Source organism: Oryzias latipes, chromosome 11, assembly GCF_002234675.1.
Source record: "Oryzias latipes chromosome 11, ASM223467v1".
NCBI classification, from domain to species: domain Eukaryota; kingdom Metazoa; phylum Chordata; class Actinopteri; order Beloniformes; family Adrianichthyidae; genus Oryzias; species Oryzias latipes.
Window position 1 is genome coordinate 24,096,698 of NC_019869.2, and position 12,271 is coordinate 24,108,968.

The 12,271-nt window shown below is 47.5% G+C and overlaps 1 protein-coding gene across 1 annotated transcript; it reads right to left on the reverse strand.

Annotated features, from left to right (window-relative positions):
• Positions 1–1,644: 1,644 nt before the first annotated feature.
• Positions 1,645–11,878, reverse strand: LOC110015985 (general transcription factor II-I repeat domain-containing protein 2). Its single transcript, XM_023960193.1, has 6 exons — positions 11,690–11,878; positions 10,005–11,604; positions 7,708–9,920; positions 5,632–7,638; positions 2,548–5,543; positions 1,645–2,402 (listed from the first exon to the last, which is right to left on the reverse strand). Exon 5 carries the CDS (start codon positions 4,466–4,468, stop codon positions 2,552–2,554), a length of 1,917 nt encoding a protein of 638 aa, XP_023815961.1. The 5' UTR covers positions 4,469–5,543; positions 5,632–7,638; positions 7,708–9,920; positions 10,005–11,604; positions 11,690–11,878; the 3' UTR covers positions 1,645–2,402; positions 2,548–2,551.
• Positions 11,879–12,271: the final 393 nt, after the last annotated feature.

A 12,271-nucleotide genomic window follows, 5' to 3' on the forward strand; every position in this document is an offset into this window, starting at 1 on the left:
GTGGCCGCCTCACAGACAGGTATCACGCGAGTGTGTACGTGCTCGCGTTTCATGAGTATGTGCGCGAGTGTGTGTGTCTGCCTGCGTGTGTGTGCGCTCGCGTCTCATTGATTATTTCATTGATCATTGACGTGCCCCTTCCAAGTTTAATGTCTAAAAAAATACGAAGGGTGGGGGAAGCAAATTTAATGGTCGCGCATGTGCGACTGGATGTAAAATTCAGTCGCACACTCTCAAATTTTGGTCGCAAAATGCGACCAATTGCTCGCAGTCTGGAGCCCTGAATGTGTCCAACCTGAGCTTTGAATGTGTCTGTTCTGTTACTCACACTCTATGCAGGGCCCCGACTGAAAATTTTAGGGGCACAACCAGAAAATTTAGGGGCGCATACCGTAAATTAGCATGCTAACCAAATCTACTAATTTCCACTGTATTACTAATAAATACTTTAATAATAGATGCAGAAATGACAATGTGCTGTTTAAAATTCAGTGTCACATTTTATTCTGCACTTTTGAAGATGCAACAACAAGGTGAACTGACAGCACCATCGCTGTCATGACAGTACAAATAGTAAACAAAATACCATACATTCAGAATAAAAAAGTGCTTAGTAACAAGTGATTAGTAACCTTTCGGTCATTTCACAGTTACAAACAATACTTAAATGTATTTAAACATTAGGGGCACTGGCTAATAACATTCCACTAGAACATGTAGGTCTAAACAACTTGAGCCTTTACTCACTCCCCCTTAGAGCAGATCCTCCTATCGGCAAACTTTGTGTTCCCCGCAGTTCTGGGGTAGCTGCTGCAGTATTCGCAATTCATATAGTTCGACTGCTTATGGTACCTCAGCCAGCTGAATTCTTTCAGCCAGTCTTCTCGAAAATGGTGAGTGCAGGCTTTTTCCACCACAGACAGAGAACGGCGACCAGAGACAAAGGATGTAAATCTAAAACATAAGATGTTAAATGTCAGTTTATTAGAACACAAGCAGACGCACTGCAGTGAAGAGCTTTGAGACTGAAACATTCTACCTCTGTGCAGATTTGGCTGCCAGGCCTGATGAAACAGATGCAGAGCTGCTGCTGCTGGGAGAGGTGGTAGTTGCAGCAGCAGCTTTCTGTCTGTCTCTGGCCTTCACAAGGCGTACGGTGTTCTCCATCTGTCCATCCATCAAAACGAAATAACACAAGCTTTGCAACAAAAAATATTTGTTTGTGAAATAAAAAAATATAGATATATTTTTGAAAGCCTTATTTGTTTCTGTTCCCATTTCATCTGTTCCCTCCGCTCCTCCACACTTTTCCCGCCCACAGTTACGCAGTACGACAGCCCAGACATGCGTGTGTGGCCAGTGTCTAGCCTTTTGGGTCGGCAACCTTTTTTACTCAAAGAGCCATTTGGGACCGCCCCTAATAAAAAGAAAGAACCCGGAGCCAAAACCCGTTTTGACATCATTATATATATTATGCATGTATATATTATATCGACGGTGCTCATTACGTCGATCGCGATCGACCGGTCGATCTTCAAGGACATGAGTGTAGCTCGCGGGACAGAGAAGAATAAAAAAAAAAAGTACTTCTTAAAAATCCACCAGCCAATCAAAATCCTCAATGAGAAGTACGGGACTTGATTGACATGCAGATTGGCCAATCGGACATCCTCTGATACATACGTCACTGCAGACGCGTCTTTAAAAACACTGAGCGCAAACTCTTTCTGCCCCGCGGCACATCATGTCCCCGGCAGCAGACCTCTACGGACAGCTGGAGTGTTTATTGAAGCCGCCCCGCTTGTCTCCCCCTGCTATCAGCTCTGCAGTTCTAGCCCGATAAATACGAGCTTATTAAGAAGCGCTGTTTTCTCGTGGCACACGCTTAGTCAGAGCCAGCAGCGTCTTTGAAATGACATGCTCCCCCCATAGCACGGTTTACAACAGAGCATGACATACCATAGTCGCTGCTTTCTGTCTTTGTAATAAAACGCCTCATCTGTTAATACAAAAGTATCTTTGTGTAATCTTACTGTGTAGTTCTTAATCATTTATAGGTAGATCTTTAAGACATTGTCGATTCAAAAGTAGCTCACACGCCAAAAAAGTGTGAGTACCCCTGTGTACAAAAAACTATTGCATTTATGAAAATGAAATCAACGAACTGCTGCAGAGAACACAGAATTTTATTTCTACATGTAACAAAAAGCATTTAACACTTGGTTGATGCTTAATTTCAAATAAAATACCCGGTGTCTATTTGAGTCCTCTTATTTATGAGATAAAAATCCAAACTTATCCAAATATCATCCACCAGCACTGAACGAACAATGCAAAACAAAAAAATACGCAGCCTGCTTCTGTCACATCGCGTGTACTGGAGTGTGCAGCCATTTGTCCTCCTGGATTTAAAAAAAAAAAGGACTACTGCACTTAATTTAATATATAGTTATGTATTTATGTCACTTTTATACTTCACATAAACGAACGCACGAATGCACGCACACACACATGGAAAACAATAATCAATTAAAATATTTATTTTACCTGGTTAATGTGATTTTTGCTCCTGAACCTCGCTGCACAGCTTCTTCACGTCAGGGCTGTAAGATGTCACCTTCATCTTCAAACAGGAACGTAAGCTGATGTGTGTGAGGCGTGAGCGGTGCTTGTTTTTAATAAAGTTCACGTTGGAGAAGACCTGCTCACAGATGTATGTGGATCCGAAGATTTCCAGGACCCCAAATGCATACCTCTTCATATTTATGTAGCTGTCGGGGATGGCATTCCATGTCTCAAACACAAGTTTGTCCTGTTTGGGAAGGTTTGCAATGTCGCTCCATTTGTGATTCTGAGCGAGAACGGCCTTCTGACGGGACACATTTTCTAGATAAGCTGTCAAGCTTTTGAACTTAAAAACCCAGATGTCGGCCAGTTCCATCTCCAGATCAGGTTGACTTACTACACCTGCAAATGCAGTCATGTTCAACTGGGATGGATCGATGGTCAGGGGAGTGACGGGGAAGGATAAGGTGTGTTTTTCTTGTCTGAACTCACAGAATCGTTTTCCAAATGATGTTTGCATTGCAGTGATTACAGATTTCAAATACTGTGAATTTATGGCATTGCCAGCTTGTTGGAACTCTCTCAAAGCGGGGAAGTGATACAGTGTACCTCGCTTTAAATCCGTGGCGAACACTGTCAATTTGCGCTCGAATCCCAACACCTCTTCCAGCATGTGCAGAGCTGTGCCTCCTTTCCCCTGAAGAGATGTGTTCAACGTGTTCAGGTGGGCTGTCATATCAACCATGAAGTGGAGTTTTTCTTGCCACTCTGGCTGTTCCAGCTCAGGAAAAGTGAGCCCTTTGTTGCTGAGGAAAACTTTCACCTCTTCCAGACACGCTGCAAAGCGTTTCAGCACTACCCCTCTGGACAGCCACCGGACCTTGTTATGCAGCAAGAGATCAGAATACGCGCTGTCCAACTCATCCAGTAATGAGCGGAACTGACGGTGATTTAAACCATTTGCCATTATTTTGTTAACAATCTGAATGACAAGATCCATTACTTGGGTGCATTCTGGAGGAAATGTTTGCGCACACAATGCTTCTTGATGCAAGATGCAATGGAATGTCAGCAACTTTCTATCCAGTGACTTCTGCAGTAAAGCCACAAAGCCCTTCTGAGCCCCCGTCATAGATGGTGCCCCATCAGAAGCCACGGGCACCAGGTGGGTGGTCTTTATTTCTTTGGTTCTTAAACAATGCAAGACAGCCTCGCAGATGTCCTCCCCTCGTGTTTGGCCTTTTAACGGTATCAATTCAATCATTTCTTCCTGTGGCCCGGCAGCGCTCACGTATCGGCAGAACAGCGCTATTTGTTCAATGTCATTTTTGTCTTTGGACATATTACAGGCGATTGCATACGCCAAAGCTGAATTGATATCTTCAATCTGCTGTCTGGTGACGTTTTCTGCCATATTCACACTTCTGTCTTGGACAATTTTTGCAGAGAGAGGCATATCTTTTATTTTCTGCAAAATTTCATCTTTGTTTTTGAAGTCCGAGAACAGATGTTTGGAAATCTTAATAAATGTTTCTTTGAGGTATTCTCCATCTGTAAATGGCTTCCCATGCTTGACTATTTCCTGAGCAACCACGAAACTTGTACATGTAGTTGAATTTCCAGTTTTAATCCATTTCTTGAAGTGACTTCTGCTCACATCAGCCTTCTGCATCAGCTCCGAAACGGCCTTTTTTCGCTCCTCTCCCTTGGGATATTTTTTAGCAAAGGCAGAGTGTTTGTTCTCGAAATGTCTCGCAACATTTGACTTTTTGTCGTTTGCCAATATTTCACCACATATTAAGCAGACTGGTAAACCAGTTTCATCAGCAGTGAAAGCAAAAGAATCTGCCCACGTAGCATTAAACGTTCTGTTATCTTCAGAAATTTTCCTTTTATCCATCATTTATTTACCTTCCAGGCAGGGGTCAAAAAATCACGCTGGTAGTGTGCTGGAAAAACGCCGGCTGCCAGACGTGACCAAGAATTCGAATGTCGCACATCGGCGGATGTGACGCATATTTTGGGTGATTAAAAATATTAAAAACGTTTAATTTTAATGTTACAAGTTTACCACAATCTTCAAATTCAGAATTATATTTTAAAATGAAAAAAAAAATAAAATATATATATTTTTTTTTATAAAATACTCATTATTTTCCAAAGTCACAGGGAGCCACGACAGAAGGATGAAAGAGCCACATGTGGCTCCGGAGCCATGGGTTGCCGACCCCTGGTCTAGCCTTTTGGGCTGGCCACACTTTCTGCAGGTGTACTGCACAACCTGTCGGTGGACTTTTGTGGCTGGTGGAAGGCCTTCCTCTGGTGCTTCTGCTTCTGCTGGTTTCCTCCTTCTAAAAGCGGTGGTCCTGGGCACGCGCTCAGAAGTTCCCAGGACAGGAAGAGCTCTTCCCCTTCGCGGCCTTGAAACGCCCTTTAGGCTGTCTGTCCCGGGGCCTGCAGGGTAGACGACCCGCTGTTTGTCACAGTCTGGCAGGCGTTTCCAGAGTGTAATGATTCTGTCCACCCTGCTGTTGGAGATTGCAGGCAGACTCCTGATCTCCACCAGGGCCTTGGCCAGCTTCAGGACATGCTGGTATCCTGACTGACCATCAGGACCCTGGACCTCTTCCTGAGACAGAAGCAAATGGACAGTTGGCAAATGCAAAGCACAGAAAATCTACTAAAAATACACAACTTCACATCGTTTGATAGAGGACTGGGGTTGTAGATTTTACCTCAGAGTCTGAGGAGGGATGCTGACCAGAAGACTGCGAGGAACCGGGACGGACATCCTCTTTGGTGGTGGTGGAGGGGACTGGATGGCTCCCAGACCTGCTGGTGCCAGCTGGGTCACCTGACCGGGCTGCTGTCTCAGAGGAGATGATGAGCAGCCTCGTCCGGAGCGTCAGGGTCCAGGCTGACATCCTCAAGCACGCTGCCCGTCTGCTGGTACAGGTACTCCACCCCGATGAGCTCCCCTGCAGTGACGACAGAGAGCTTTGGTCATTTTTGTAGGTTCATATGCAGTCAGATCTACACCTGTGATCACTTTTAGTTATTATTCACCTGTGGACGCAGCAGGTTTGGTGAAATCCTTAACCATCTGAAGACCAAGCACCCTTTGGCTCTTCTGGTTAGGGCGTGCTTGAGGTTGCCACTTTAGGAGTGGAGAGGCGACAGATGTTCCTCAGCTGCAGCCGGAGGTGTAGTCTCGGTGTAGAGCTGCCCCCCCGCGGCCAGTCGTGGATGCAGTTAAGGTGCCGGTCCTGGGTGCTCCAGATCTCCTCAATGCGGAAAGCATCCAGCAACTGGATGTCCAGGGTGTCGGGTCCTGCCGGGCCACTGAAGGTGTCCAGAAGGTTTTGGGTGAGGAGTGCTGTCTTCTCAGCTCCACGTGTTCGACGACGACAGTGGAGCCTCCATTCCTCCTTGGAAACCCTCTGGATCATTCCGTGCTTCCCCTCCAGCTGGGACCGCTTAGCCTGAGTCAGACGGCGGGCTCCTCCGGGGTCCACCTGGAAGATGCAGTGAGACAGCTGCCTCATGAAGGTGGGATGGAGCTGGTGGCTCTCAGTGGTCACACCTGACGCAAAGCGGCGCATCAGGTACCAAATGTCAAGTCGAACCACCAGGCAGCTGCCCCCACTCCTACAAGACAAACGTTGAGAGACCTTTAGGACTGAACTGTGTCAGCAGTAGTGCAAACATAGTGAATCTGAGTTGGTACCCAAAACAAGGCAGATGTCTTGGACACGCCGTCTCTGCTGCAGCAGCAGTCGTGATCCACGTAGATGAGCTGGGGGGTGATGACTTTGGCGAGTCGATACCTCCTCATTAGCCCGCAGAAGGTAGAAGAGGTGGATTACATGAAAAGTTAATATTTTGCTCTTAATGAAAGACGGATGCTGAAAGCAGAAAGAAGTGACTAAATAGGTGAGAGAGTTGGTGTTGAGCTGCTGATCATCTAGTAGTCATGATGAAGCTGAAGTGGCTTGTGAGTGAGAAGCAGCACTTAGACCAAGGCAAAGTTTCATCCAAACACAAACTTACTGTTCTGTTTCCAGTTCATCTCCCATCAGATAATTATTTTAAAATAGAAAAAAACAGCAGTTAACATCAGCTGACACATCAACGTGTCCAACCTGACCTCTGAATGTGTCTGTTCTGTTACTCACGCTCTATGTCAACTACAGCGCTGACCAGCTCTTCATCATTAGGCTCCACAAAAGTTTTGGATGAAGCAGCAGGTGTAGAGGAAGCTGAAAACACCACAATACCACATAAATTAACTGATCACATGACGAGATCTACACTCTACTCTGACTGTTCATTTCTAATGTACCTGGAAATGCAGGTCTGCCCACAAGCTGCTTCACTTTAACCTGCATTTCCACCACAGACAGAGAACGGCGACCAGAGACAAAGGATGTAAATCTAAAAAATAAGATGTTAAATGTCAATTTATTAGAACACAAGCAGACACACTGCAGGGAACAGCTTTGAGACTGAAACATTCTACCTCTGTGCAGATTTGGCTGCAGGGCCTGAAGGAACTGATGCAGAGCTGCTGCTGCTGCAGGGAGAGGTGGTAGTTGCAGCAGCAGATGCAGCAGCAACTTTCTGTCTGTTTCTGGCCTTGATGAAGCGTACGGCGTTCTCCATCTGTGTTCCTGGAGCAGGAGCCTTCCTCCGCAAGTAGTTGACTAACCAGATGAGAAAACAATTAAGTTGGAACTCCAGAGTGGGGACACAGGTGCAACATCAAAAAATGCTGTTCTCCATGTTCTCGTAATCTAGTGTTATTGTCAGTTAAAGCTAAAATTTCCCATCTGTTCATATGATGACAAACTGTATTACAACATATGATCCTCTGTGATTAAGTACCAGATCTTCTTGGGGTCCTCAGACTCATACAGGGTCTGCAGGGTCTCGAACTTAAAGTCCCCAAAGCCAACAAGGGCCTGTCCCTCCTGCCCAGGCTGAAGAGACCTCACCCGTTCCTCCTCAAACGCCTGGTGGAACCTGAACCTCCACAAAGCCAGGATATGCTGAGGAGTAACGGATGAGGCCGTCCTGCAGGTCCAAAAGTTCTGTTAAAACATCAAACTTTGAACTGAGAGAAATGAACCTCAGACTCATCACCTTGTTGACCATCAGTGGGGACTGATGTCCTCTCTGGCTCCTTCTGGTGGGAGGACACCAGGTTGACGGCGTTGCCCACGTCGTTTTCCAGCAGCCAGTGGAAAGTCTTGTCCTGGTATTTACCGAACTGGATCTTCCACCGGCTCAGCACCAGGGTGGGGTTAGTGATATCCCCACCCTCACTGGTGACGTGGGCCGTGCCTCCTTCTCCACCTCCTCCGGGGTTTTGGCCCTGTGGGTCTCCTTTTGGAGGCCATGTTGCTCCTCATTTGAGGCTTTTAAAAGGAGCGTCCCATTGGACGCTCTTCTGAATGCTGGATGTTCACTCTAAACAAAGCAAAGACAAGTAAAAAAACTCCAGAAATGTTGATGAGAAGTTAGAAAGACCAAATATTTCACAAGAAATGTTAACTTGAAGCCATTGTCTGCACAAAACAAAGTCACTCCTGTAGCAAAACAGAGGAAACTATCATTGCAGGTTCTGCTTTTTCTTTAGAAACTTTTAACAAGTTGTTAAATGACATCTACTTTCTTGATGCATGTGGAGATTTGCTTGGACTCCACAGTCTTTCTTTCTTTCAGCCAGCACAACAGAGGATTGATACAGTCACCAATGTCATTTTGTTCTAATTATTCTAAATGTGGTGACATGAGCTAACTCTAGTAAAACTACTCCCATTTAAGATGGAGAAAACCACTCCTGGATTTTGGACTGAATTCAGAAACAACTGGGAAGTGACGGCATCGTTGATATGGCAACCATGACTTCTGAGTCCAGTGATAATAGAAAAATAGCAGTTAAATCAGCTGAGACATCAATGTGTCCAACCTGAGCTTTGAATGTGTCTGTTCTGTTACCCACACTCTATGTCAACTAAAGCGCTGACCAGCCCTTCATAAGTAGGATCCTCAAGGGTTTTGGATGAAGAAGAGGGGGTAGAGGAGGCTGAAAACACCACCATACCACATAAATTCACTGATCACATGACGAGATCTACACTCTACTCTGACTGTTCATTTCTAATGTACCTGGAAATGCAGGTCTGCCCACAAGCTGCTTCACTTTAACCTGCATTTCCACCACAGACGGAGGAAGCCAACCAGAGACAAAGGATGTGAATCTAAAAAACAGATAAGATGTCAAATGGGTATTCTAAGAACACAAGCAGACGCACTGCAGTGAACAGATTTGAGACTGAAACATTCTACCTCTGTGCAGATTTGGCTGTGGAACTGATGCAGAGCTGCTGCTGCTGGGAGAGGTGGTAGTTGTAGCAGCAGCTTTCTGTCTGTCTCTGGCCTTTACAAAGCGTACGGCGTTCTCCATCTGTCCATCCATCAAAACGAAATAACACAAAATTGCAACAAAAAATATTCATTTTTCAAATAAAAAAATATAGATATATTTTTGAAGGTCTTCATTGTTCCTGTTCCCATTTCATCTGTTCCCTCCGCTCCTCCACACTTTTCCCGCCCACAGTTCCGCAGTACGACAGCCCAGACATGCGTGTGTGGCCAGTGTCTAGCCTTTTGGGCTGGCCACACTTTCTGCAGGTGTACTGCACAACCTGTCGGTGGACTTTTGTGGCTGCTGGAAGGCCTTCCTCCAGTGCTGCTTCTGCCGCTTTCCTCCTTCTAAAGACGGTGGTCCTGGGCACACACTCAGGAGGAGGAGGAGGTGGTGATGGTGGAGGAGGAGCTTCAGAGTCGAGCTGGTTCAGCCCCGGATGGTGTTGCTGACAGATGAATGTTCTCCTCTGGCAGCTTGTAGTTGTAGGGCTGTCCCTGTCCCACCTGAACCAAGGACAGCCCTTAAGCTGCAGGGAAACGACTGGAGCAACCAGAGAGCACAGCCCTCTCCCATTTTTTTGGCTGACAGGAGAACCTGGAGAAGACAGAGAGAGGCTGGTACCGGGATGCTGGGATAGTTGGAAAAGATGCACCAGACTGCAGAAGTTGGAGCTCTCACCACTGTGACAGGGTCCTCTGGTTCAGCTGAAACAGCTGAAGTCCAGTCTCAGCCATCAGCCTGAGGTTCCTGAGGACGGCCTCCCTGATGGCCACATAGTCCCCCAAGACCAGGGACCAATGTGTCTTCAGAACCCCCCCGGTTCTGGTAGCTGACGGGTGGAGGCGGCAGAGCTGGCTGCAAATGGCCTCCACCAGGCGGCTGGCATCAGTTTGCAGGACCAGAGTTCAGTCCCAGAAAGCCGCTGGAGTCATGTGGAAGAAATGACAGCATGAAAAAAAGGGAGTAGATTTCAAAGTAAACTAAGACTTCTAGAAACCAATCGTACCGTTGGAGATTCTCCTTCCCAGGACAGGAAGAGCTCTTCCCCTTCGTGGCCTTGAAGCGCCCTTTAGGCTGTCTGTCCCAATACCTGCAGGGTAGACGACCCGCTGTTTGTCACAGTCTGGCAGGCGTTTCCAGAGTGTGATGATTCTGTCCACCCTGCTGTTGAAGATTGCAGGCAGACTCCTGATCTCCACCTGGACCTTGGTCAGCTTCAGGACATGTTGGTATCCTGACTGACCATCAGGACCCTGCAGCAGTCGTGATCCAAATAGATGAGCTGGGGGGGAGGGGGGCTTGGCAAGTCGATACCTCCTCATCACCCCGGCCGCCATCCTGGACAGACCCTCAGAGCCCTCAGAGCAGGTGAGGATGCTCATGAGGTTACCCTGCGAGGAAGCATTGGTAACCCTGTGAGCTTCTTTGTCACCTGAACAGAGATGTTTTCGTCAGAACAGACTCAGACTGCTGTTGGAGAATCCACAGGAGAAAAATATTCCCACACCTTCTTGGTGGAATCCATTTTTTAGAATGGATCCAAAGGTGGACGTGATCCTGGGCTTGTACTCGTCCAGCCTCATCAGGACGTCGTAGCCATAAACCGTCAGCAGCCAGACGGGTGATGGAAGAGGGGGCATAGGTGGAGGTGGTGGAAACTGCCCCCCCCACATTGCTCAAGGCCAGGAACTGCTTGCAGACGCTAAGGTAGTGGATCGCTCTTCGCATCCAGGAGTCCGAGTGCTGCTCCCGCAGGGTGTTGTACAGCCGGTTGGCACTGTTGCCCAACGTGTGAGACCTGAGCTGTGCAACCACCCTTTGGTCACAGGACAGCCTGGATCAATTCACAAGATGCCAACATGTAGACAAAGTTTTACACACAAACTAACACGTGAGGCAATGTTGCCTCTTACTTGTACGTGAGTACAGCAGGAAACTGGCAGCTGTGGGTGGGAGCCAGCTGCCTTATGATCCCCTGTGACCACCCCCCGACCTTCTTCTTACACCGACAGCACTCCAGGTACTCCGTGGCCATGAGGTACCAGCCGTCGATGTCCAGGACCCTCCGGATGGTCTTGTACAGCCCAGCCTTCGTCAGTGACCCGCCACACAAAGGCTGGGGACATGTCAGCTGAAGGCCCCAGATCCTGTGGGGCATCCACAGGAACAGCCGACATGTGAAAAACAGGTCAGGGGACGTAGGAGGTTGGTGGTAGATTGGGCGGGGTTGGGGAGGGTTCCACCACAGATTCAGCTCAGTGATGAGCTTGGACCTCCCCGAGCTGTCCCTGGTGAACAGCACCCGCCCGATCCACTGCTGCTGCTCCGCAGTGAGAGCTGCCCGCCAGGACTCAGGCAGCAGCTGAAGAGACAACTTTAAGCAGCTTTAAGGTATGACTGCTGTTAGCGACACAGAGACACAAAAAGCTGCAGCTACTGTCGCATCACCTCTGCATTGCCAGCTGATGGAGGTGGAGGGAGGACAACTGGAACTGGCTACTCCTCAAGCCCAGCCAAAGGGAGAACCGTATCCGGTTGGCCGCTCGGCCCAGCAGAGATGCCACAGTCAGGGGAAGGAGGTGGAGCATCAGGAACAAAAGGTAAATCTAAAAAATAAGATGTTAAATGTCAATTTATTAGAACACAAGCAGCTGCACTGCAGTGAACAGCTTTGAGACTTAAACATTCTACCTCTGTGCAGATTTGGCTGCAGGGCCTGAAGGAACTGATGCAGAGCTGCTGCTGCTGCTGGGAGAGGTGGTAGTTGCAGCAGCAGATGCAGCAGCAGCTTTCTGTCTGTCTCTGGCCTTGATGAAGCGTACGGCGTTCTCCATCTGTGTTCCTGGTGCAGGAGCCTTCCTCCGCAAGTAGTTGACTAACCTGGTAAGAAACCAAATAAGTAGAAACTACAGTGTGGGGACATAAGTGCAACATCCAAAAATGCTGTTCTCCATGTTCTCGTAATCTAGTGTTATTGTCAGTTAAAGCTAAAATTTCCCATCTGTTCATATGATGACAAACTGTATTACAACATGTGATCCTCTGGGAATAAGTACCAGATCTTCTTGGGGTCCTCAGACTCATACAGGCTCTGCAGGGTCTTGAGTTTGAAGTCCCCAAAGCCAACAAGGGTTTGTCCCTCCTGCTCAGGCTGAAAAGACCTCACCCGTGCCTCCTCAAACGCCTGGTGGAACCTGACCGCCTCCACAAAGTAGGGATAGGCTTAGGAGCATCCTGGATGTCAGACATTGCAGAACTTACAGACATTTTTGT